Raw genomic sequence first — 27,007 nt, 5'->3', positions numbered from 1 at the left:
TTTTGAATGTCTTGCTTTGCTTTGTGATTTAATGTTGGTATCTGAAAATCCTAATATCATACATGTCATGAATGGAATTCATTATGTTTGCATGAGTCAATTCTAAACACAATTTCTATATTGAGGATCCAGTTTCAGTTCCATGCAGTTATGATAATAATAATAATGCAAGTTAAATTACATACATATAAATATGTACAGTATATGGTTACATTACTTTGAGTCTCTAATTTGTCTATGATTAGTATTTAGTTTTGTTTTTTAGGAGAGGACAATTAGGTTATGACAACATAATTTCATAGAAAGAATACGCTGCAAATGTATTACATATATTATCTAAATTATTTAGCACCAAGGGAAATCTATGCTACAAACAGACAGGTCGTGATGTTTCACAAAGTTTGTATAGGTGTTACCTCTCTCTGCCTTGAGGAGTATGATGGTGGTTGTCAGCACTGTGTCTCCTCTCTCTGGAGCTCTGCTTTCCCTCCACCTCAGATAACCAAGTCTGTCAACAGAGTGTCTGTTTTGGTCAAAAGTGTACTGTATATTTTCATTGACAGTCACAATCAGCATTATTACATGCAACAACCTTCCTCATTTGGCCAGGAGATGGCGCTATTAACACATCCAAGCTAGGGATGCTCAGATAAAATCATGTGATCTGCATATGCTGAAAAATGCCTTTCAATGCCAATCACCTGTGGCTAGTACTATTGCAGCCCGCAGGGATCTCTCCCTGTTGTGTCTTGCCCTAACTAACATCTTGGACAGCGGCGCAGGCATGCCAAAACAAAAACAATAATGTCTGCCATGTGGAACTTAACTGCCAACACATGCCACGAAAACTATCTTGCAGGTGTAGCTTTAATTTCATACGGAAGAACAAACACCTGTGACTTTGACTTTGATCATCAGTCAAACGGCAGCTAACGCCCCATGTGGACAACTCTCACTTGTATTTGCATGACAGTCAGAAGGCTAAGCAAATAACCCAAAAAGTAATTGAATTCCAGCAGTGGAAGACACCGGGTTCGCCGAGTGCTCTTTCACTTACCTGGAACTCCTGCTAGAGCTCCACCAATGTACTCTCACATCCAATGTCTCCTTAAAGAAGATGTCTCATCCTCCTGTACGTTTTACGACTGATATATGTTTTCTTGAAAAAGTAAGTAAAATATGCTAAATTCAGGTGACTCCTTTTTTCATATATAGTTTTTAGCAGGGATGCAGCCAGGAACTCTGGGTCCCATGGAGAAAGAAAAAAAAAATCACCCCCAAAACCCTATTAATTAATTTCTAATGTTATTAGTAATGTCCTATTTTAGGGCCCCCTGGCAGAAAAGGGACCTTGGAGTTGTCTTGACTTTCCCCCTTTGTACAGCACCCCTGGCCAATAGCACTCATCATAAATAAATGGAAAAATGTATAATTAATCGGTAGCATAAGACCCTTATCGGAGCGTGCCTAGTCCAAGGTACTATACGTTGAGCTCAGAAATGTAAATAAGACTTCAAGGCAAGTAGGTAATGTACAAGAAGATATCCTTGACAATCTTAACAACCCTTTGCCCCTTATTTACCTCATGTTTGTGGATTTCAGAACGGAGCTTTTCCATGTTGCATATAGTCTCCGATATCTTGGGCTGCAGGCTGCTAGGGTCGCCCATCTGAGGAGTTTTCTCATACACATCCTTCATTTTGTTCAGGGCATCTCTAGCAAAGGCAAAATCAGACTGATGTAATGGATACATGATAATGGGAAGGCATTGCACAAATTTAAAGAAATAATGCAATGAACCCCCAAAACAACCGCTGGATTGCTATTTTTCTTTCAGCTTCAGACTGCGAGTCTGTGCAATATTAATCTTGTTCTGTATATTAGTATCTGCCTTAGTAATAAAAGACCGCAGCCACACAGAAGCTGTTGCTGAAAGTACGAGTCAAATCTTCTGAAAACCTTTGCATGATTATGTGGATGACTAAAGAATAATGGGTAAGTAAGCAACCTCTGATCCATCTCTTTCTGGAGTTCCTTATTGAGTTCATCAATTCTCTGCTGCAACCTCTTTCTCCTCTGCTCAGGCGGTAAGTGGCTGAAGTCCTCCACTGATGGGGCCTGGTGGGAAGATAACAAAATTACAATATCCTAGCTAGGATTATGTAAATCAGAATATAGCTGAGATGCACTGGTCTGTAGCGGACAATGAACAACACAAGATAAATTATGCCAAACGTAATTACCCCCACATGATTAATAACTGGCATGTTTTTGTCGGTTCAACAGTTTCTAATGTGTTAACTGGGACATGGGGTAAATTCTACTACAGGCTAATTTGTTTGGACACAATCAGGATGTCTAGAGGGTGAAGAAACATACACTGATCTGGCGATATCGTGTGTCTACTATCATCTAAACACACACTTACCATCTTGACAGACCACTGGGCCATAACACATTACCAATTTCAGCAAAAGCAAGCAGACAACATAGGATTTTGGTTAGTTGTGAGGTTGCCAAATAGATTATAAATCAAAACCCAGCAACCAGCCAGCTCTTCAGCCAGATGTATGACTCTAATAGTTCATGTAATAATAATAAATGGAGGGGGAAAAAACTAGATGTACTTGAAATGTTGTTTTTCCATCTTCAGTTAAAAATATACTGTATTTTAGACTTCTTGATTGATGTTTGTTATAATAAATTAGTACGTGTTCTGGCCATTATCATTCATTCAGCCAGAGCATTTTTACAAATTACAAAATACAGTGTGCTGAACTTTTTCACATGAGTTATAAGAGTCACTGCTGTGTGAAGCATTTCCACAGACTGACAGAGCCACTTAACACATACGTATGACAAGAGATAAAGCCACAACAGGCTTTGTCTTTTGTGCTCTTTAGTTAAGTGGGTAACAAAGCTCTGTCAGTGGAACCAGGCCACACAAACACACCCGACTGCAAACTCTGCAAGACCAACAACAGCACAGCACATCTGATGTTATGGAGACATCAGCACTGCAACCAGAAACCCCTCAGAATCCCTCACACAAATGGTCAATCATCAGCCTTTCTTCTTGGTGCGAGTGTGGCAGAAATCTGTCTCATTCATAATTGGAGAGAAAAACACACACAGGACATGGAACCCAAATAAGAGGGGGGAAAAGTGGAGAGGACAGACTACAGCAGGGTGTTTGCAAGTGTCATTAAGTCAAAATACCATTTTGAAAACAAACAAAGCTGACTGCTGAAGATGTATCTTGGAAGCAATCTGTTTGACTTTACGATTGAAAAGCATTTTCATAACCTGCAGACATCCTGTAGTAAAACAAACTAACATGTGCCACTAAGAAACGTCAATGCCACAATGATACTTCCTGGCTCACCCCTCTTCTCAGGCCCTTCAAGTTCTGGGGGATTCTGGGTACTGTTGTCTTTATCTCAGAAAGATAGTGGTTCACTCTGTCAGAGCTGAACCGGTTTGGAGGGAAAAATTGGGAGGATCGTGGGCGGGAGGAGGAGGAAGGTGGGGGAGGAGGAGAGGAAGTTGGGGACTGGTAGGGTGCAGGAAGAAAGGATACAGCAATAAGTCAAGATGACACATTCTTTGGACACTTTCGGCTATCGCATATAAAGTTTCTTATCTTGAGAGAGAACCTGGCAAACTTATGACAAAACTTTTGCTTTTTATGACTCCTTTGACTTTTCATCAACTGTGAGCATTTAAATGAAATAGAACAGATTAAGCCATCTACATCTCAAAGCTGTTAACGTACCACTGATGCACTGACAAATTGCCCCAGAAATGTTCCCCTTCATATGGTCACAAATGTGATCATAAATACCCAAACATGATACTGCCTACTGGCTTTTGTTCATTGTACCAAAAATGTGTTCTGTGTCTGAAAGACTCACTGTGGAAAAGTATGTATTGCTACACATGGATTCTTGAGGACATTGAAAAAGTATTAAAAGCTTGTTTAGTCATTGACAAACTGATCAATCTACCGTACTTCAAATCTTAATAAAATTTGAATACTGCAAAAACGATCAAAGCCAAATACTTGAAACTATGATTTCAAGCTTTAAAATTCAAGTAGCGTAAGGTATGAAATGCTTCAATCAAATGAATTCTTATTCACTAAAGACTTGCTATCCACTGCAGGTGACTTGTATATACACCAACAGCAGAGAGATAATAATTAACCAACAATGTCTTTATGGGGAAGGGCAATGTCCACAAGTTCAGCAAAGATTTAAGACAAACACTGGACAGGTGACAAAAACCTTTCAAGTTGTGAGGAAAAATACATGAAAATAATGAAATCCTACTGAGATAATTGATTATGAAATAAAACTGCTCTGCCGAAAGTAATTTGTCAACATAGTGTTAATTAATTGGCTGTATTTTGGTATATTTTGTCAACACCTTCTCCATTACACGAATATATATATAAAAAAAGCTACACAAAGCTCCAGACAATCCAAATACCTTTGGTTTCTTTCCAAAGAGCCAGAGTTTGTTCTTGGTTTTGCTCATTGTGTGTTTTGGGTCTGGTCGTGGTCCCGGGGCCCCATCTCTGTCGCCTTTGGGTGTATTGGTGATGGTCCCATCTGACCCTGTTCGACTTAGATTCTGACTGAAGTCTTCGAAAGGGAAGTCGCCTGGAGGGTCAAAGCCAGACTTAAATGACTCCACAACAATGGTTGAATCCTGGAGGAACGACAGAAATATATGTATAAAGACAAAATCACATGTAACATGTAACTTGTAAAAGCAGAAGAGTCGTTATATTCCTTTTTACATCCATCCACTAGATGTGGGGAGATTATATTTTCTCTTCATCACTGCTCCACTGATTCAAATCATACACACCTTTCTTTCATCAACAGCTTTTGCAGCTGAAACCATTCCTTCCAAACACTTTGAAATAATAGGAATGACCCTTCTTTCTGCTTCGGCAAAGCTTCGGTACGTCTCCCCGAGCTTCACTGTCCGACGCTGATCCATATCTTGCAGATTCTGAAAGACAATCAAAGGCACCCTGACAACAATGCTCTGGGTAGGCAATCCTTTGGGCCATGCTGATAACGTGTCCACATATGCCGCATTTCCACTACAGTGTAGTACCGGCTCGGTTTGGCTCAGCTACTTTGTGTTCGTTTTCGACTTTAAAACTACAAAAACGATGCCATATTGAATGTATCAGTTGGAACAAGACATTTTGCTCTTGTTTTTACTACTCGACATGTAAAGTAAGAAGACGTACAGTAAGAAGACAATTTTATTTCAAGAGGGCAAAAAACAGACCTCTGTAGCAGTAGGTATCAAAGTGGTGTGTAAACAAATGTGAGCACGTGTGTTTATTTTTGGCATTTCTACAGATGTATGCCTAAAAGTTACACGTTCCAGTGACTGCTCTTCCACTGAGACACCAGCAGTTTACGTCACCCACGTGATATCCGCTCGCACACCTGCAACCCCTGACCAGGAAGCACATCAAGTACTCCGTACTACCTGTTATTGTCAATGGAAGCCAAGTAGATTTATAGTCTGAAAGTGGTTGCCGGGGCGTGAATTCTAAAATCCCTAGAATTATGAAATTCCTAAATGGCTAAATGTAATTAAGATTGTATTTCTTTTTTTTTTTTTTTTTTTTACAAACTTCACAGTAAAATCTGAGAAAAATGGTAGTGCTAAACTAATTACAGGTTCATGAATTAAAAAGACAAACAATCAATAAAACATGTATAATGACTAAGTGGTTGCAATTGTAAAGCCCCATGAGAACACCCTACATTTACCTTAAAGATGTGTGGTATGGTGTTGTTGAAATGTTTCCACTGCTCCGCATTGAAGTTCTGTAGCTGGGCAGCGTATTCGTTTTTACTCTCATCAGCCATGTGAGTCCGCAGGTAGAACTGGGCTTTGGCCTGAACAGTCAAATTCACATATCAAATCTCAACAATCAAACGAGTAGGGTGTTATGTTATTAAGATAAATCGCTTAGCTTCTCAAGTGGCCTGTTGATGTTTGAACAATTCTAAGGATCTGCATCAAATTATAACTCTACACTGTCTAAGGGTGTACCTCAAGGGTGATATACAAGTAGGTAGTGGCTATAATTACAATGAAATGTAATTATGACAGCAAACGTAAACAAAGAAATAAGGGGCTATAATGCAAGCCCCATCATTTTCATTGACCAGGATCTGACTGTTATTTACTGAAAAGTCAATATTTACTGTATGAAGAAATTCATAATGGAAACAGACTGACTAAGAGTTCTGTCATAGTTTGGAGTTTGTCACCTTCTCAACTTCTGATTTTGTGGCATTGATGTCGTTGTCTAACCGCTCGTAGGTCACCTGGGATTTCTCTGCTTCCTTACATTCTCTCTCAAACTTCTTTTTACTCTGACAGTCAAAAAGAAAAAAGGAAAGGAAAGAACGACAAGAAGACAATACGTTATTATACGCCAGGAGGCATGGACAATGTCTTACTCATCAATGCATTGCCCTGTCTCTATATTTCCTGTCTTTTTCCAAAGAGTTCTGACAAAAAAAACTGAACGCTTAAAAGAGGCACAGCAAAAGAAAATGAGATAAATCAGACAGATAGTTTACTTCCTGACAGGCCATCTGGGTTACATTAGTAGTGAAGGAAACACAGTGAATAGCTGAGACATTACAGTCAGGTCACTCATTACAGGCATGTCACTAGGTGGTCACTATTAAAGCCAGACCACACACTACAAGTCACCACCAGTAATGTGAGGGCTAAAATAAGTTACTGAATTATCTAACTAGTTCCAATTAGCATTTGAAGTCCATCGTGTTAATCACTTTATACTAGGGGTGTCACGAGACATCCAACTCACAAGAGACGATGCACAAGATTGGCTCCACAAGAACGAGATGAGTCAAGAGTTTAATATTAATTTTAAGAAACGTACAATGAACAAATATGAGTGGACAAACAAACCTTTTTATTTAACAGTGAAACAAAACAATGCAGTTGCGTTTTGAAATGATTTTTGTCCCACAAATTAACGCTAAACTATATTATTGTTATTGTGATAATACAATATTTACAATAATACCATACAGTATTTCCTTTGGTATGTCATTTTTCACTCTGTACGCCACGTCAGTAGCTGACGCTAACAACACCATGGAAGTTGGATTCCAGGCTTTAAAGTGTGCATAAAGCACTGAAGGTGCAGTTCCAATCCTGCCTTGCACACGGCCACTTCCATATTATAGTCGCCCCTCACTACTTTGCGTTTTTTTGCGAAGAATAATCGCTGTTTCGTGGTTGACTATGGCATATTATTAGTCAAGTCATATGTAGTGTCCTTGTCACTAGGCTTCAGTAATGTTAAACTGATGAGACATTATCTTAAATTACATTATCTTAACACTAGATGGAGTGAGCCGTGGTGTGTCCAACATGACAGAGTGGAAAAAAAAGTTATCGTCCAAGTCCTTGTGAAAGTGGTAAGTTTTTGCCTTCTTACTTTGTCCTTCTTTCCCATTCCTGTCCCACTCCGTTAGGAATACTTAAGTTTAGAACAAATAAATTGGAGGCTAACTTGTTAGCTCGGTAGCTTGGCATATGCTATGAGCGATGTCTGTCTATTCTCTAACTACAAACATATTCCCTTTATTAATATTGAATTATACTTCGTGGAAATTAATTTATCGTGGTTGGGTCTGGAACCAATGAACCGCGATAAATGAGGGGCGACTTTACCGTAATAACTGACTAAAACTATGACCCAAGCAATGAAGAAAGCCAATAAGACAGTTGACAAGGGCCAAATGTGGCACATGCGCCATGATTAGAGGGTGTTCGGTGTGCATTCAGACCTTTCTTTACCACCAAAAACTGAGGGGTTTGCCAAAGCTGTATTATATCAATTTTAAGGGCATTTTCTCCCATTCAGCAAACCCATACTGTTATAAACCACATTTCTGACATTCAATAACAGATGTACAAACATCTGAAATTGTGTTTGTTTGTGGTGAATGGCTGTCAGCATTTATACAGAATTAAGATATTCATTGAAGACATCGTCAGAAAAACAGAGGAAATGGATAACCATATGTCCTATAGTTACCTTTTAAGTGTTACAACAAAAAGAAAGAAATATTCCCCCTCCTAACTCCCTTCTCCTTACTTACATTGTCCATCTGTTTCCAGCAATGATCCAAATACTGCTGGGCCTTCCTGCCCTCCTGCAGATGCTGTTCATTAACACAAATACACACACACACACACACACAAAACAACATTTATACAGAAACCAAAGAAATACAGATACATAGATAAGAAAAAGTTGATATTCAAAAGAAGAACAAATGCAGGAAGAATGTGCTACATCCACAATATACCAGTGACTGATGTACTGGATCAATACATTTCATAACTGAATGATGCTAACAAATAAAAGTCATCTTATATTTCTGGATGTAATATGTGAGTGAGTGGTCTAGCAAATGTTGACTTCTTAAGCTAATTATTAATGTATAATTGTTCCCATCATGCGAAAAAGTGACATGTGCAGGAACACACAACTGTGAAAAATACAACAGTGTAGCAAGAAACAACAAATCAATTTGTCTATCTTAATTATAGGGATTCAGTTATCAAGAAATATCTATGCATATTACTCTGCCAGCTGACAACTCTGTAAAAAACATGTCTGTCTTATTTTGAGTCCCAAACCTACGTTTGGAAAGTGGCTTAAGTATTCCACTGAGAGAAGGCAATGTTCTTCCAAAGAATGTGAAAAGTTTACAGCAGAAGCAGATCATGAGAGGAACGAAAGGCAGATGTTTGACATCATGTTCAGCATATGTATCCTCTTGTGTAAGACCAAACAGAAAACAAATGCATGTGAGGCAACACAAAGAGCAAGAGACACATGGAAAAAACATCAACATCATCATAGCAACAATCAACAGCTTCCCTAGTACTGTATATGGAGACTTAGGATAAGCATCACACAGTTTTTGTTGTTGTAATACAGTAGTGGCGTATGAGCTTGTTGGTGCACTCACATGTTTCCTTTCAGCTTTGAGGTCCTGACTGTACTTCATCAGTGCTCCATAAACCTTATGGCCCATCTCCTCTGCTACCACCTCTCTCTGACCAGCGTAGTCGTTGAGTTCATTCAGTATGCCATAAAACGACAGACATGATGTAAACCTGCAAAACACACACATTTAACGCTTTCTTCTTCCGTTTTGACACTCACGGTCTGCCTCCTATGGTTAATCCACTTGATTAGTGTAAACGTACAGAAAATCCAATAATCCAAAAGTGATTGTGACAAGTACACAATAAAATGTTGCTTAAAACACTGAAGTAAACAAGTTTTGATAATGGCTGAAATTTGTATTATTTTATTCTATAGAAATATAATAATGAACATACCATAAAAATTCTAGACTGTTCATATCTTTGTAAGGGGTAAGTGTATGAAATCAGCAGGGGATCAAATACTTATTTTCCCCATGGTATAGTATAGTATAGTACTTCATTAATCCCACAGCAGGGAAATTCACTATACAGTCGTTCCTCGTTTATCACGGTTAATTGGTTCCAGATGCGGCCGCAATAAATGAATTTCTGTGAAGTCGATTTTTAATATTAATAAATGGAATCTTTTCATAGTGAGAAACCTGTTTATGGCTTTCTAAATATGGTTTACCATTTTTAGAGCATTGTAGACATGAAATAATACCCCTACAATCACCTTTACACTGCTATTCTTTGTTTACACCACATTGTGCAACACTAACTCATAGCATATAGCAAGTTAGCGAGCTAACTAGTTAGCCTCCAATTATTTGCTCTAAACAAAAAGTGTTCCAAACAGAGTGGGGAAGAAGAACAAAGTAAAAAGCCAAAAACATACCACTTCCACATGGAATGGGAGTAGAACTTTTTTTCCACTCTATCATGTCGGACACTCCATGGCTGACTCCATGCAGTGTTAAGGTAATGTAATCTATATATATATATATATATATATATATATATATATATATATATATATATATATATATATATGACCTGTCTGTTATTATTTTTTTTACTAATAATAGGCCTTAGTCAACCATGAAACAGCAATCAATTAATTAATTATTTACTGAAAAAACACGATAGAGCAACAATATTGTCCCTGGAGAAGATAAACTGAAATAAAATGACGACATGTGGTAACTACACAGTTTCTCGGATATAATCATTCAAGCAAATCATTCAAATCAACTTCATTCCCACTCTAATGTCAGTCTTAATAAATTGGGGCAATCCTCTTGCAAAAGCAAAACATGAAAACACTTGAGTAGACTCACCTCGGTTCATCATCTTTGGAGCGTTTTGGACAGTATTTTTTTACTAAGTTCCTGGTGAAAGAGAAAGACAGGTGATAAGGCTATTGTTATTTTTAGATCAGAATTATGACCACTTTGGGTGGTTTTAGTAGGGCCATAAAAATAACATTGCATGAGCAAACATCACAATGTGCTCTTACGTTGGCTTTAACATCTCTTCCCCAAGAAAATAATTTACAATCTGCTCAGATTGCAGTTCATTGTTCATCTTGGCACAGCAGAACTAAATAAGACTAAATGCTGCCTTGTTGACACTGCAGGCATCGGATGTTGCAGCACTTGTCTGCATCTTTCCAGGCGCTCAAATAAAAATTTATTGGATCCACTTTACATAACATGCTCTGTACTGATCCTGCTGCATGGGTTGCTGTGGTAACAATTCAGGTGTCACTCTATACGCTGTCATGACATACACATTATTTTTTTGGCTTCCTGGTGCTTTGATATGTGATTTGAGAGTTTATGAAAAAAATTCAGGTAGATATGGGAACACAGAAAGAGTCTTAATGTTAAATAAAAACTCCCATCAGTGTTAAACTGGGCTGGGATCTGGTGACCACATCCTACTCAAACCCTTTAGTGATCCACCTGCTTTCAAATGTAATGTGTGGATGTGTGTAATGACTAGATTTATATAGTTATTATTTGGGTAATTACATTCACTTCAGTGGATATTCATAATTGGGAGTACTGTATAAAAAAAAATGAATGACCATACACTTGATACAGCATATGAGCCAGGGTGCCTGGTGAAGATTGTGTTCTTTGACTTTTTGAGTGTTTTTCATACCATCCAGCCCTTGCTGCTCATGGACGAGCTCAGAAAAACAGGGGTTGACTCCTGCCCCTTGCCATATAGCCTGGATCTTGGATTACTTGAGTGGAAGACCACAGTTTGTACAGACTGAGGTGTTTGTGTCAGAGGTGTTGGCATGTAGCATGGGGGTACTACAGGGGGCAGTGCTGGCTCCATATCTATTCATCCTGTACACATCTGACTTTTACTACAACAAGGAAACCTGCCACATGCAGAAGTACTCGGATGACACTGCTATTGTGGCTCGTGTATGGGGGGTCATGAGGTGGAGTATAGAGACCTTATAAGCCCCTTTGTGACTGGAGTTAGCTGAATGTCCTACTCCTAACCTTCATAGGAGTAAGCCCCCTCTACAGCCAGTCAATATAAAAGGTGATACCACTGAAGCAGCCATTAGGTTGTTTAACAGAACTGTGCACGGCAAAGGTTCCTGACGTTTAATCCTTTTTAAGCACAATGCAACACTGTTTTTATGGAAATGCAACATCATATGCTTGTATCATACATTGATATAAAGACAAATACAACATGTCTCTTTAAGCAGTTGTGTGAAGCTCTACTCAAGTGCCACACAAGCATGTTGTCAGTGTTTCTTACCGTAGTTGCTTGGCATAATTTTGCTCGATGTCCAACCTTTCCTTGACAAACTTTGCATAACGCTCCAGGAAGTCGATTCCCCACTGAGTGTGTTTGTCTAGATTTTCGAACTGGTCCTGGTAACAGACAAGTGAACAGGGACAGAGTAAGAAAAAGGCAAATGAAAATATAAAAATACATGTAAGTTAAGCACTGTAAGTGACAATATTTCACCATTTCTTATAATAAAACATAGATTCAATATCGCTGGCTTGTGATGAGGAGTGTACCGCACCAGTCTGGTCCACAATGACCTTGAATCACCCACTTGGTTTATGGTTTCCAACAGAGGTATCAAACTCATATTCACCTAGGGCCACATCGACATAATGGCTGTCCTCAATGGGCCAGATGTAACTTATAAATATAACTAAATGTAATCGAATGTAATGTAAAATAACCTCAATGTTAAATAGCTCTGAATTTATTACTTATTCAAGTGACAAACATTACAGTTGCAGAGAAAAAAATATCTTTACTTGTTGCTCTCTTATAACATAAATCCTTTGAATTTGTCAGCTTATGAAACCCACACTCCTCCATCAATCAAGGATCAAACTATCCAAGTGAATTAAGAAAAATAACAGAAAACACAAAGTTATGACATTAACTTTGTTCAAAACGTTTTTGTCAAAAATGGGCTTAATTACTGTAAAATCAACAATTGTGAGCTAACAACATGTATGACAGATGTAGCATTTTACAATACAATAATTTGTCTGCATATACACATAAAACCTGCAAACACTAAATAATTGCAACAGCAGCTACACATAAATAATATGTAATCAACAAAAAATTACAAAATAAAAGTTGACTCAGTTTACAACTATATTGGTCTACTTTTTAGGTTAGTAACTAAGATAAAAACTGATATTTTTTAAAGTCTGTAATAGGTCGGGACACCTGCTCACAGACCTTCAGCATGAACTGTTTCAAAAAAACGCTCCCTCCCGAAAACACTTGGAAGTGTGGGCAATTTCTTAAGCCACAATAAAGCTAGCTTCCACTGCCGCATTGTTTTTGGCTGTGGATTTCGTGACCACACTCTGCTGTAACCGCAGTTTGCCTTTTAATTCTTGGGCAATTTGTTGTTTTTCTTGAAGGCTACCTTTGGCGTACTTAGCTCCGTGTTTAGTGTCTAAATGCTGACGCAGATTGTACTCTTTAACAACAGACACCGCTTCGTAACACAAAAGACAAACTGGGCCTTCTCCTTGAAGCACAAACAAGTACTCGCCTTCCCATCTTTCTAGAAACAGTCTTCCATTCGCATCAACTTTTCTCTCCCCGGACATTGTGGGATCATTATTTATTTGTCAATTCAACTCATTAGCATTGATGTGGAAACACTGCCGTTTAGCGGCGGTGAGCAGTCACTTTGTATCATAGTTGACAGGCATTGTGGGAAATGTAGTTTTCGATCAAAGCACGCTTTTGACCTAAAGTATTTAATTGCTCTCGTGGGCCACATAAAATGACGTGGCGGGCCACATTTGGCCCGCGGGCCTTGAGTTTGACACCCGTGGTTTACAATATTGTCATGACGTTGTTTGCACCACTGCATAAAGTTGCGTGAAGTAAATGTACAGAGAATACCTACGTGTACATTCCTCTGTAGATATCGCTCTATATTGCAAATCTACGTGCCATGTGATCAAACTATGGTAGGACCACATAAAAGTCAGTCACACTAGTTTTACTTCACAAGCTTCTCTACTCAAGACTGTTTGAAATGCTGATTGCTGCTATTTGTAGCTGAATTCACAAGGATAAAAAGACATTACTCAAATTGCGCACAAATATCCAGACAAATAGAGGTGCTAGGATGAAAACATATGTGATACGTCAGGTGATGTCCTCACTATGCTTGTCGTGCATAGTAAATCCTCATTTATAAAAATGAGGATTTATTTTGTTGCTTTCCACTTCACCTCTTGTAATAAATAAAGAATATGAGGGAATGATTTTAAAATATTTATTTGGTTTTGACCACAGCCCATTTTAGTCATCGCGAGTCACGTTATATCTCCTCATTAGTGGTTGTTTTTTATCAGATGTAAAGATCACAAAATGCTAATGTTGTTGCTCAACTGTAAGATACAATAATTTTCAGGTGACTGAACATTAATGCATGCACACAGGCAGGCACACACACACACACACACACACACAATATAAAGTGAACCATTGTCAGCACATCTTACCACCACATTCTATAAATTGTGTGTGAGGATGTGTAGGCTTATTTCAGGGCATGGTCTATCCCTGATATCGATTAATGCACACACAAATTAATGCACCACAGAAACACCTCGAGTATACAGTATGATATATGTCTGACTAGGAAACAAAGAAGTTCTTTCACAAAGTTGCGTCAACTTAATGTCTCTTAGAGCCCTTGCAGACATGCATGAATGCATGCAAGGAGAGATGTTGGAGGGGGCTACCTTGTCACTGGTTCTGCCTTTATATGTCAACACAGATCAAGTCATGGAATAACTACGTCCCAAAGGACGTGCAAAGAAAGTGATTTGTTAGTTCATTCATCATTATTTTGTAAACACGCATAGCATGAGAATTCTGAAGGAGAGTTAAGCAGTACTGTCTTTCTACCAAATTGTCCTCTTATGGTGAATATATTAACTTTCTTGAGAGAAAAACAAGTTGATAAATTGTGTGACTTGGAGCAATTCTGGCAGAACTGTCGATCCAGATATCCATGGAAATAATCATTTGACTAGTTGACTACTCAAAAGAATAATCACTGACCTTACTCCACTCAATAAATTGGGGGTAAAACTAAAACTACACTAAAGACTATTGTCGATAAACGACGGTAAACATTATTTTGAGACCTTTCTTCCATTAATGTAATCATATATGTATTTAATACTGTCAACAGGGCTCACTCCGTTCATGAAGTGGTACTATGGAAGAAACGTGGCAAGATGCTGAAACCAATGCACAGAGTGAAACCTCTTCCTGCCTGTTTGGAGGTGGGAGACAAAGAAAACAGATACGCAAGCACATGGCAATATACAGGGTGGGCCCAAAGTACGGTTACAGTTACTTCATTGTTAAGGTGAAAGAGATAATGAAGTAACTGTAACCCTACTTTTGACCCACGCTGTATCGAGGCGGGCATAATGATCAAGTTAATTTTCATTTATTGTGTGATTTATTAATTTATTAACGTCCCAGGCCTAGTGCCAAAGAGACCATATTTTTTTCTGAATGAGAAATCTTGTGACATGACATCTTCTGACACCCCAAACAAAACAACATCCATTTACCTCCATTTAGTTGAGGAACAATGTCTTTTGAGCACCAATTGTCCGTGTTTTGTATTTGTAAACAAACATCACCCAGAGAGAAGCAATTCATGATAACAAAGGAAAAACATCCAAACAATGACAACAAAGACTCTGCATGACATTTTACCAAAACATACCAGCGTGTCTGGTTGGTCATTACTACAGGCTTCCTGCTGGTCTGGTTACCATGTTACGTTTTTGCCAATGCTGTATCTGGTTGCGTCAGCCTCTGTGATCACATGAATAAGTAATGACGTATGAGCTCATCCTGTAGTTTTGGGACAAGCTAAGCACAGACTGGCTCACTGGGAAATTACATCTTTGGGCTTCTTGTCTCTAAGCTTGCAGAAAGCAAGGGAGATGATGATGCTAAGCATTGTGACGATCATGTTGACGTCAAGGCAGGGGGGGAGTGTCATCTTGCTGTTTCCAGCCTGTCCTATTTGTCTTTTTGTTCAGTCTATCCATAACAGCAAGTCAAATTCAAAGTTGTTTTAGTGTTCTAATTAGATCATCACAATTGCAAAAGTAGAAAAGTGGAGGCCCTCAGCTTGTCACTACAGTATGTGCTTTCCATCACTCAAAGACAGTTACCTTCAAAACTGCTGAGAGATGTTTGGAAATGTCCAATATGGCTCACTACCCAATAGGGGTGGGAATCTCTGGACATCTCACGATTCGATGTGATAACAATTTAGAGGCCTGCAATGCGATGATAAAACGATTATCGATGCATCTCAATTCATCTTTTTTGTGATCAATAGTTTCATTTGTCAAGCAGAATTTTTTTCTACATAATTTCTTTTTACTCACTGTGTACTACTAAAACAAAGCATGTTTGTAATGATCCACAACTAAAATAAACTTGAAACAGATTCATTTTCCGGAGCTATTTGACATTTCTAAAAAAAAAAAAAAAAAAAAGAATATATGATATAAAGAAAAGAGCAGCGGCATGGGAACTCGTTGGCACCAGAGTAAACATATTGGGTAAGTTTACATTAATTTAAACAGACATTTATGTAAGTTTATCTTCAATACTAGCAACATCTGGTACTAGCAAGAGTACTCATGCGCAACTCAAGCATGCGCAAGGACTACGTCACTTCCTCCTTTAGCTCATTTTTATGACAGCACTTCTGCGTAAAAACTTACATAGCGCAGACGTAAACATAATTTCCGGTTACGCGTAACATACATAAATAAAGAGAATACAACACACAAAATGCAGTTATATTTCAATGTAAACAACCATAAGTAGAGTGCATTGAGGGATTAATCTAGAGGATTCAGCTTTTTCAGTTTTTTTCTAAATGAAGAAATATCATCCATCCAAACATTTTTTCCTAGCAAATGCTTTTGTGTGTATTTTTTCAGTGGTGAAAAAAAAACATAAAATAAATTTTGGAACAAAGAAAAGAGGGCTTATTACTTGTAATTGTCCACTTGCACCATGGGTATGATATAAGAAAAAAAAGATTGATTATGTTGTTATTTCTCAAATTCCTATCTATCTAAACGTTTTTGGGAATGGAGGGGAGACGCTTGCTGCTGTAAAATAGAACGATGGATGGCGTAGTTTACACATGCCTGACATGTGGCTGCCGAAAAAAAAGGCCAACCGGATGTAGACGCGTTCTGCACCTGTGTAGAACCCAGTTGAACCAATTGCGTTGCAGGTACGTATTGTGCAGTGACAGCGCCCACTATACTTAGGTGCACCACCATAAAATGTCAGGGTGTCACATCCGCTTTCCGTTTTTTTGTTCATTTTTTTTGTTCCGTCAGCATGGATTATTGACATTTATGAATCGATTAATAATCGTCAATGTCTTCATTGCTTTGCATCTAATAACCAATTATTTCCCCCAGCCCTACTATCCAATGATATCATAACTGTGATTTTATATCTCAGAGTATGAGAGTTCGTCAGTCACTCATTGCCATTTTACCCAACAACATACTGTATAAGCTGATGGTTTAGTATTCCATCTGAATGTTCTGCTTGAGCACTATAGTCATCTTTACGACCACACAAAAACAGCGAGGCAGCCATAAACCTGACAGACAAACCAGACATCCTGTGTGCATTCCACAGGACAAGGCAACGTTAATTGGAATAGAAAATGCTGGTGGGACAATACACTAATTACCCACAACTGCATTCCAGGGCAGACACATAGACAGAGCTTGTCTTCTCCATCCCATCCCATTATTGGAACCACCTTTGTTTTCTGAGGACCATGGTAGAAACATACACAATCACATGCAGAGAGACACACACACAAACAAACACACATGCACGCATACACACTAATACGAGACTGAAAGAGCCTGGAGGTTCTCAGAGTGATGTCAGGGTTTCAGACAAGTTGACACTTCCCACCCAGTCCCCGTTGTGTGTTGTGTGCATGTATCGGGGGTTGAAGAAGCAATGCTGCAAGAGGATTGGAAATTTTAAGGAACATGTTGAGAAGTAGAGGGGAAAAAGCAACAGATATTCATTCCTAGATTTTGTAACCTATTACTGTAAAATTCCAAAATCTATGTTGTGTGACTATGCATGGTCTCAATGACTGAAAATGAATGAAAATACATCTTTTCATACTGTAAGTGATACGAAGTTATATTTGAATGTTTCAATATGTTTTCACTGATATGAACAACCACAGTATCTGTACAACTAATGGATATTTAAAGAATCAAGTCATAATTGTGATTACCCGGAATTCCTGAGGTTCTGTATGGTAAGAGCTGAAGAATGCTGATTGGTGGAACACACTTGCAGCACTTCTCTTCTTCCACCATGCTTAGGTGTGTGTGTGTGGCCACAAACTTGTTCATGTAATATTTCACAAGTTTTATTCAATCATTTGGAAAATGAAGCAACAAAGAGAAGCTAAGTGGACAGACGTCTCTTTTGAGCATATTTGCCAAGGAAGATATTCAGCAGGAAGTTAGCGAGCCTGTGTCCAAACGACCGAGTCTGTGGAAGAATAGCTAACAAACTGTCAAAGCTAAACATAGAGCACACGTGGAAACAAATTAGTGAAAAGTTGAGCACAATTATAAGAAGCTGAAGGATAGTCAGTGATGAATTAGGAGTGTATATATTTTTTGTAAGCAGTTGCAGGTCTTATCTACATCCTGTACACACACACACACACACACACACACATAATGTGACAGTGCTGGCTTAACACAGACACTAGGAGGAAGTATGGGATGCATCACTATAAAAATACTCAGACTAAACCGAATCAGAACCTCAAGCAGTGCAGTCATCTATGAGTCAGTGGGCTCTACGTATATTTATCAGTGCATTTAAACCTTGACACATGGTTTTGCTATGACTGAGTCATAAAATGTAATAGACATTTTAGCTTTAGTCAGAGCATATAGCACCAATCTGTTAATGAATGGATGTTTGTGTTAAGCAAAAGCTGCAGTATTGCTCAGAGTCTGTAAATTTCTTACTGAATCCATAATCATCCAAGTCAACCCATTAACTTTGCTGTGGAGAAGGAAAACAAATTCTTGATATATTACTTCTACAGCTTACTATAATACTTGATACACTGTTAGAGATTTACATTAATAGTGGCTACAGTGATCAATTGGCAAAATAAGGATCTGGAGCAAAGAACCATTTATTTTGTAACCTGAGGGGGGAAAAAACTATTTGGCCAGACAGAACACAGAAGGCAATGCATCCCTTGGAAACCTTGCTATACTGGCAAACAGAAATTATCATGTCATTTTATGTGAATTCAATCTTGCAATATCAGGTAATCCGTCCTTCTATTTTACTTTTAACCTCCAACTGGAAAAGAGACAATGGAAACTGTTTGGGAATGGGGTCTGCTGAAATCTGGCAGCTCCTCCTAGTGTTATTGCGCTCAATAAAACACTGATATGGAGACAGGAGTTCAGAACATTCAGAGATTCTCTCTATCATATTAAAAAGAATATGAAAATAGCAGTCCAATTAATTAATTGAATTAATTGCCAATACTTGATCAAATACATTTTTGCCAAATTTCCCGATAGGCCAATCAGGTTTCAAATATAGCCAATATTAAAACAATATTGACAGCATACATTTTTGTTACAACACCATATCCATTACAAATGAGACTGTCCGTATCAATGACACACCTGACTTAATAAAAAACATAGGCTCTCTCACTGTGTGTATTGCACACTATATGTTCACACAGGTCATGTTTGGTTCAGTTGAAACTAACTCTGGTGTTAATACTATGATGAAAAGCGTGATGCAAACCAAACAAGCAGACCAGGACTGCTTGGAGAGGTGGGTCTTGGTCCACTTGCAAGTGAACTCTGGTGGGAATAACAGGTAAAGCATAAGAAAATCCCAATTAAAAATTGGCATATGGCCATCAGAACTTCCATTTGTTTGCTATGTCTCTCTGCCTGTGTGTGTGTGTGTGTGTGTGTCGTTGCGTTTCGCACACATGCAAAAGCTTTTTTTAAATTCATCTCATTGAAATATCTGCTTCTTCACGCAATATGTCACAAATGCTGTTCAACCAAATTGTACTTTTTTGTATGTGTTTATGTGTTAATAAATGCTAATTTACTTATATATATATTTATTTGTCTCTGGATATAGAAACTTTAACAAATATTTCAAAACAACATCCAGCTGTTTGCATTGTAACATCACAGTTGTTTCAGAAATTTCTTCAACATGACAACCCTTAACTACAACTAAAACCCAGCTTTACGTACTTCTATACCTTTCCTTTCCCCTCCGGAAAAAATTGTGTGATGGAAGTCCATGGAGTAAGTTTAAAACAAAAAGAGCAAAATATTGGCATGTAATATTTTACAAATTGAAGTACTGTAATACAAACTCCAAATGAAAGTGAAGCAAACTTCTTTACAGTGAAGTACTCCCAACTCTAGTGGGCGATTGTGGTCATTGAATCGCTTAGTGCTAGAAGACGACGAATCTACATGTTATTGCTACTAGCTGAGAAGCTTTCCTTGCCAAAGCCATTGCATAGCCCATCCAACAGATAGTATAACTTTCTACAGCTCTCGTGTTGTTGGTACTGTTTTAATGTGTTTAAATGACATCTGCTTTGGTTTGTGGGGTTGTGGTGTCTGTGAAAGGCACAGAAAGAAATCATCATTAGAGTAGATTACATGTTATTGTACTGACTTTTTTTTAATTCATTTGTGAACACAAAAAATTATGTTTTGGTGGTTTGGTTAGGTTAAAATATGGCCAATTGGTCGTTTCCACCCACCGGGATGCGTCCAGGCATCATGTCTTGTATTAAAAGCGTCTTCTGCCAGAACACGGACATTTATTAAACAGGTAGGCTTTATTGTATCCATATACTTAGAATATGACTTATTTCAGCTTGTGTAGGTATAGGGATATGAACGATTGAGCAGGGAACGATTTCGATGCCTGGAGGAATTGTCCTGTATCGATAATAATCAGCCATAAATCTTTAGATTAATCGATTGTGGAGACCTGCAGCGGGCATCGCGAGAGGAGCAATCGGTTGACAGTGTCTTATAAACAACGTAAGAGCTACTACCAGCAGCAGGTTATTTTCCGTCTGCTTGCTTCTAATTTTTGCTGGTGATATAAAGTCAATTGGAAAACTTTGTTTGTAGTACTGAACGCGGTGCTTTTGAGAAAACTACGGTGAACAAGGCTGACACATTATTTCCCTATTTGCCATCACTGGATGTTTGCATGAATCACTAACTTCACACAGATTATTAAAACATATTTAAATAATAAAGTCTTACAGATCACTTACACACATGCACAGTACACATATAGCTGAATAATAAACAATAAATATAGCAACTTCTGATCAATCCATGTCAATAGACATGCCCATTTCCGGTTAAACCACGCCCACTTCCGGTGTATGCCCCGCCCGCTACAGATTATTTAGATGGGTGAACAGATACAGATACAGATACAGATAGTGGTGTACTCGCTCATTCCTAGTATCGGAATCAGCGGCATAAAACCCTGATCGGAGCACCCCTTTAAAACAAAAACTTAAAAAGCAAAAGTTCAGCTTTTTATTAGCTTTTAACATTGATTGTTAATAGGGGTGTAACAATACGTGTGTCTGTATTGAACCATTCAATACACATGCGTACCGAACCGTGACACCTGTATCAAACAATACGCAGTTTCCTTATTCATTTTATCAATTTCTGACAGCGCTCTGTGCATCTGCGATCAGCTACTCTGCATAGAGCCACTGAGCTCCTCCTCCCACATGTTGAAAAATGAGAAAAATTTGAAAAATGTTGGCAATTTCAATAAAATTGAAATTAAAAAAAGGTAAGGTAATCTATTTTTTGTATCGAAAAAATATCGAACCGTAACACAAACGGATCGAACTGAACCGAACCGTGAATTTTGTGTATCGTTGCACCCCTAATTGTTAAGGTGAGAAAAATTATCTGTATATAAATTTGGACAAATTTATTTTATTAAGAAATAATGCATCAACTCAAAATTCACTTTAAGATACCTGATTGAAGCTTGCAAACATTTTTCAGCATTCATGTAAAAAATGTTTTTAGTCATTCAAGATCAGTGTGAATATTAACAATAAATATTGCTGGAATACTACAAAAAACTATGTTTCATTATTTTCTTTGACAATGCGTTGGTGACGACTTAATATTTGACACTTGAGTTTTCATTATGATGTTCTGGACCTTGAAGAACTATTTCTGCATTGGTCCACCCCTTGTCATAAACAGGGAACTTTGCAACAGCTCAAAGATTAACCCGACTAACTCGGCGGGACTTCGTTCCTCTCCATAACAATCATTGTGGACAAATAAACTCAGCGAGAGTAACATAACACCTGCTGCCTTGTGACAACTTGGGACATTTACAAGACTGAAATAATTTAGAAAAACATAAACTCTAGTAGTGGATCAGTTCTAGAATTAACTTAATATTTAAGTCTTACTTACTACTTATTACTTGCACTGTGCTACTAAAAATGATACGTATGGTATGCTTAACAAGTTACATTAAGGGACATCATGTGGTTTTGCACAATTCAATATGTCTGAAAAAGTGTATGAAGAAGCGGACCTTTTATCATCCTACCCCTTGTCCATATCAATTACTGATATTCATATTCAAGTCATATCTTGCATGCTAACACTAGACCCGACGGGCCGATTTTGACATATCACAGATTAATCAAAATCGGTGAAAATGTACCCGATATATAACTTTTATTTTGCTGCACCGCGATTCAGTCGCTCCCTCCCAGTGTGTCTGTCTCTCTGTGCTGCCTGCTGCCCGTACCTGGCTCCTACCCCTCACACACACACAGCAGCACACTGCCGCCATCTCTCACTCAGTCCACTTAGAAAGAGACGAAACGCGAAAAGAAACTGCATTTGTTTGACACCGTGGAAAGCTGTGACTTTGTGTAACAATACAACACTACACTTTAGTACCACGCTGTCAGGGTCCGTCAAGGAGAATATTCTACTTTTCACGCAAGTTTTAGAGAGCGTATTACAGCGCTTACGTAGTATAAATTGCATTTCTGTGAGATACAAAATAGATGTTAAATTATATGTCACATTATACCAGTGAAATAAAGATATACACAGCGTCCCATTTCACTTCATACTTCCATGCAGGATTTCCAGTCACAAGTTAACGTCTTCATGCAAATCATTTTGAAAATGTTCAAAGTAGTGTATTTAGTTGTCATTTGATATATTGCATGTTTTGAAAGCAGCTACATTGTAATATAAAATGTAGTTTAGTCCCTTGTGTTAAGTCTAGTAACGTGATGCGGGTTTTGATTATTTATTTTTCTTGATGATAACCAAAACCACTTACAGTAAGTTCTTACATGAATAGCTATAGCATTGTACTGCCAAAAAAATGTAACTCTTATGAGCATTTTTTGTCATTGTTATATTTGTCCAAACAAAGGTACCTTTAGTTGTATCAGGCAATAAAATGAACAAGAAAGTGAAGAAACAAGGGTGGTCTAATCATTTTTTCCATGACTGTATAATAGTTACAGTGCAGCAATGAGGCAGACTCATATTGCATTTGGGCAATGTTGCATGGTTTTTGCGCGTGCACTTTCTGGATAGTCAAGCATAATAAAGCAAATTATCACAACACCTGTCCTGACTGCCATCCAAAGCTTTATAGTACAATCATAAATGAGAGCGACAGTCACAAGACTTAACTAGTCACAAGTTAGTGCACATCACGTTTTTGTTGGCTACAGGAAAATGCCCTTATTTCAATGCAGCTGTGTTACAATGAGATAAACAGTATTTGAGAAGTTGTTATTTAGGCTGCCCTCATGGGTCTCCAGTGACCACATAAAATCACATCCGCTCTGATGCACATTCTATGCCTGAATATATAATATAAACATACAGCTGTACATACTGTATACTTCATATACAGTTGCAAAAAAATAGGCCACTATATTTAGTTGTTTAATAAGAAAAACAAATATAACAAGTTGATTTTCTTAAAAATTATAAAGTGCATCTGGAAAGGATTCAGAGCACTTCTATTTTCCATGTATTATTTTACAGCCTGATTCCAAAATGGAATAAATTATTTTCCTCAAAATTCTGCAAGTACCCCATAATGACAGCATGACATTTTTTAAATATCTGCAAGTTTAATAAAAATAAAATACTAACAATTCACAAAGGTATTCACTACTTTTGCTCAGTACTTTGTTGCTGCATTTTTGGCAGAAATTACAGCCGGAAGTACTTTTGAATATGATAGAGAAAGCAGCAAGCTAGCCATCCTGTCTCATGCTAGCTTGGCAAGGTTCATAGCAACCTGATCCTTGTATTGTTCTACAACCAGAAAGACTGGTTGGTCCCAAGGAAGGTACAGAAACAGATAAGTGGCTATCTTGATAAATATTGGGTCATCCACAGCTTCTAGTTGCCATCACCAAGCTTCTTCTTGGCACAAATGGTAGTTCATTTGTTTCCTGGCATGGATTCAGCTTTTAACATAATCCAAAAATGTTCTTTTGGGTTGAGGTCAGGGCTTTGGGAAGGTCATTACAGAAGCTTAAATTTTAGCCCGGTTTAGCCATTCCAAAACCAGTAGTGATGTGTGTTTGGGATCATGGTCTTATTTTGTCAAAGTTTCATCCATCTAACTCTTGATTTGAAGTGAGGTTGAAGAATTTGAAGGCAGCCATCCATCTTCATGTTTCCATAAACTGTGCAGTACACCAGTACCACTGGCATCAAAAGAAGCCCAAGACCATGATGCTACTACCATGCTTGAGAGTTAGTGCAGTGTTCTTAGGTTTGACATCTCCTTGAGTCCTTGTCACTGTGACCAAATAGCTAAATCTTTGTTTTGTATGACCATTCGACTTTTGTCCAGAAGGCATCTGGCTTGTCCGTGTGGGCAACTGCAATTTTTAGTCAAGCTCAACGGTTTAGATTTAGGAGCAGGGGCACCTTGGACGGCACCCTATCAGTCCAAGGTAAAGTGGACACTGAAACTGGTGGTCCAGTAGTTTATACTTCATGGGAAGATTCTCATCGGGAGAATGAACAAGAGGCCGGAAAATGTGTGGTCAATTGACAAGTTGTCACATGCTAAGCCTATCTATGCCAGAGTGTGTGATCGCTCACGTTTCAATTCATTTGACTTTCTGGTATTTTTGCCGACATGCCTGGCTTAGCTTAGTTTAAGGGTCACTGCCATGATTTTTCAACTTTGCTTAAATATATGTTCTATATTGTTTGAAATTATGTTCCACATTGTTCTTTTTTTTTTAAAGCGAATGTTAAATTATTAAAAATTACAGTAAGTCCCGAGCAGCCATTTTGATTCGGACCTTGTCAGAAGAGGGTGTTTCCCAAGTGACGTCAGAGAAGGAGAACGCTCATCTTAGGCAGATTAAACCATGAGAGAATGGATGAGAAAAAAAAAAATTGGATCGGTTCAGAAGCCAAAAAATGTGGATCGGGACATCCCAAGTGGAAGGTGCCATTGAGGAGGCAGTGTGTTCCTCTAATATAATGTAAGGAAAAACACTACATAAGTACATAGTCAGTATATAGCACTAAGTGTATATGCAAAACTGACTAAAGTGTTGGACCAAAAAAAAAGTACTAAAGTAAACACTGCATTGGTTTAGTGGCTGCCCTCAATGCTAACCACAGCATTCCCAGTGAATGTGTCTTATTTGAAACAGGATGGAATCATTACTCTATTTAACAATCCATAGAACTGTGTCATTCGACCATTTGTGCATTCCGATGTATTAATGCACACCCACTCGTGCAAACACAGACACAAACCATTAATTCAACAAAGAATCCCTAATTTATCTGACTGCTGATACACATTTGTGGCGTCTTGCTAATGACACCTTTATCTGGTTTGTGTGGTAGACTTGGGGCATTCGGGCACGTGGTGTGGGTGTTGACAGATGGCTTGGTGAAGAAATGTGTGACAATTCGCATTTAGGTTACTGTCTGTTAACACTTTTAAATATGGACCAAGGTCCAAACCTTCAAGCAAGGTTCATGTTTCTCATACACGAATGAAGACATTTTGTCTGCAGTTATTTTGTCTGGTATGTCTATGCTCAGCCATCTGCATGGAGTACATCTTCCAAAGCATGACCGTGATTGGTTTGGAGAGAGATGTTGAGTGTGTTGTCAGCTTGGCCAATTAAAACGGATCCAATTACAACAACAGATGCATGGTTGCAGACAACCCCAATGTATCACACCGGGTATCCTTCAATTGTTTATGATACTATATATGCACAGTATATCAACAAAACAATGTGGTTCTAATAATTGCTTGCTTTCCTCTCATACAGCATCCAGACAGTACACACACTGGCCACAGCATTTTGCACGAACTAATAGGATCTAATATATCACTTTAAAGACATTGTGAAACAAACAATGACGCATAGTTACCTGAATTGCTGTAGATCTTCAATCTGTGAGAGCACCAGAAAAACTCCAGCTATGAAAACCAGCTCCATTTAAACAGAAATTCAATTAACAGCAACAAAACAGACTTTGTTCTGATACCTAAAAATGATGTGTCATTACTGTGCCATAAATTATAAAATATATTTTTGCTATTTTAAAAATATAATTATCAGCTTGCAGCACACACATTCTGTAAAGTTAATATGCCAAAAACTTATTTTAAATTTTATATGCATTCTTCTATATTGGATGTTTTAAATGTTCTGCAATATTGCTTGTTATTAGGCTTAACCATATTACCCACATATACTGCATCTCATTTAGTATTTGTCAACAGAACATCCCCAACACTACTGCCTTACATTTAGTGGAAACTCACTTAAGTGTCAAAATTTCATCTTGGATAAGTCTATGTCCCTGTAAGAATGTCAACTCTGAGAAATCTGCCCTGCCATGTGTCACAATTTACCATATGACAACAGAATCAATACGAAGCTTTGAGTTGTGTTTTGTCTTTATTTAACTTGTGAAGACAGGAGTGGACACGGCAGATTACATTTTGGAAAGGGGAAGTCACTTCCAAGAAACAAAAAAAGTCGTTCCATTGTTTACAAGTGTAGACACTTCTGCACCTTTGCCTCATGCCCTGCTGTCTAAAACATGTCCACAGATGCCTCCCCGCTGACTGATTTTATCTTTTTTCTTTTTAATCAGCATTAATAATGGCAACATTTTAAAGGGGCAACATAACCCTGCCAAAATCTGTCTGACATACCTGTCCTTCTGTCAACTTGGACCCACACTGCTGTCCAGTGTGCCTA

General features: G+C 38.1%; 2 protein-coding genes across 8 annotated transcripts in view; one reads left to right on the top strand and one right to left on the bottom strand.

Moving 5' to 3' along the window:
* Nucleotides 1-27,007, bottom strand: part of fnbp1l (formin binding protein 1-like) — a 46,179-nt gene that overhangs the window by 8,876 nt on the left and 10,296 nt on the right. For 3 of the 7 annotated variants that reach the window (XM_054790206.1, XM_054790207.1, XM_054790213.1), the window contains 13 exons: nt 11,821-11,936; nt 10,368-10,418; nt 9,066-9,213; nt 8,187-8,249; nt 6,312-6,416; nt 5,805-5,933; nt 4,876-5,022; nt 4,492-4,713; nt 3,386-3,553; nt 2,429-2,443; nt 2,009-2,118; nt 1,583-1,715; nt 417-508 (listed from right to left, as the gene is read on the bottom strand). In XM_054790206.1, coding sequence (XP_054646181.1) covers nt 417-508; nt 1,583-1,715; nt 2,009-2,118; nt 2,429-2,443; nt 3,386-3,553; nt 4,492-4,713; nt 4,876-5,022; nt 5,805-5,933; nt 6,312-6,416; nt 8,187-8,249; nt 9,066-9,213; nt 10,368-10,418; nt 11,821-11,936 — 1,499 coding nt within the window. The remainder of the gene's footprint in view (nt 1-416; nt 509-1,582; nt 1,716-2,008; nt 2,119-2,428; nt 2,444-3,385; nt 3,554-4,491; nt 4,714-4,875; nt 5,023-5,804; nt 5,934-6,311; nt 6,417-8,186; nt 8,250-9,065; nt 9,214-10,367; nt 10,419-11,820; nt 11,937-27,007) is intronic. The other 4 variants (XM_054790209.1, XM_054790210.1, XM_054790208.1 and 1 more) reach the window with 4 other exon arrangements.
* Nucleotides 9,991-27,007, top strand: part of si:ch211-198n5.11 (methylcrotonoyl-coenzyme A carboxylase 2) — a 42,776-nt gene continuing 25,759 nt past the window's right edge. The window contains exon 1 of the mRNA XM_054790216.1: nt 9,991-10,008. The gene's annotated coding sequence lies outside the window, so the exon portion shown is untranslated. The remainder of the gene's footprint in view (nt 10,009-27,007) is intronic.

This window comes from Dunckerocampus dactyliophorus, chromosome 10, assembly GCF_027744805.1.
Source record: "Dunckerocampus dactyliophorus isolate RoL2022-P2 chromosome 10, RoL_Ddac_1.1, whole genome shotgun sequence".
NCBI classification, from domain to species: Eukaryota; Metazoa; Chordata; class Actinopteri; order Syngnathiformes; family Syngnathidae; genus Dunckerocampus; species Dunckerocampus dactyliophorus.
Note: the sequence above shows the minus strand (reverse complement) of the source record. Positions and strands in the feature narration are given on the sequence as shown.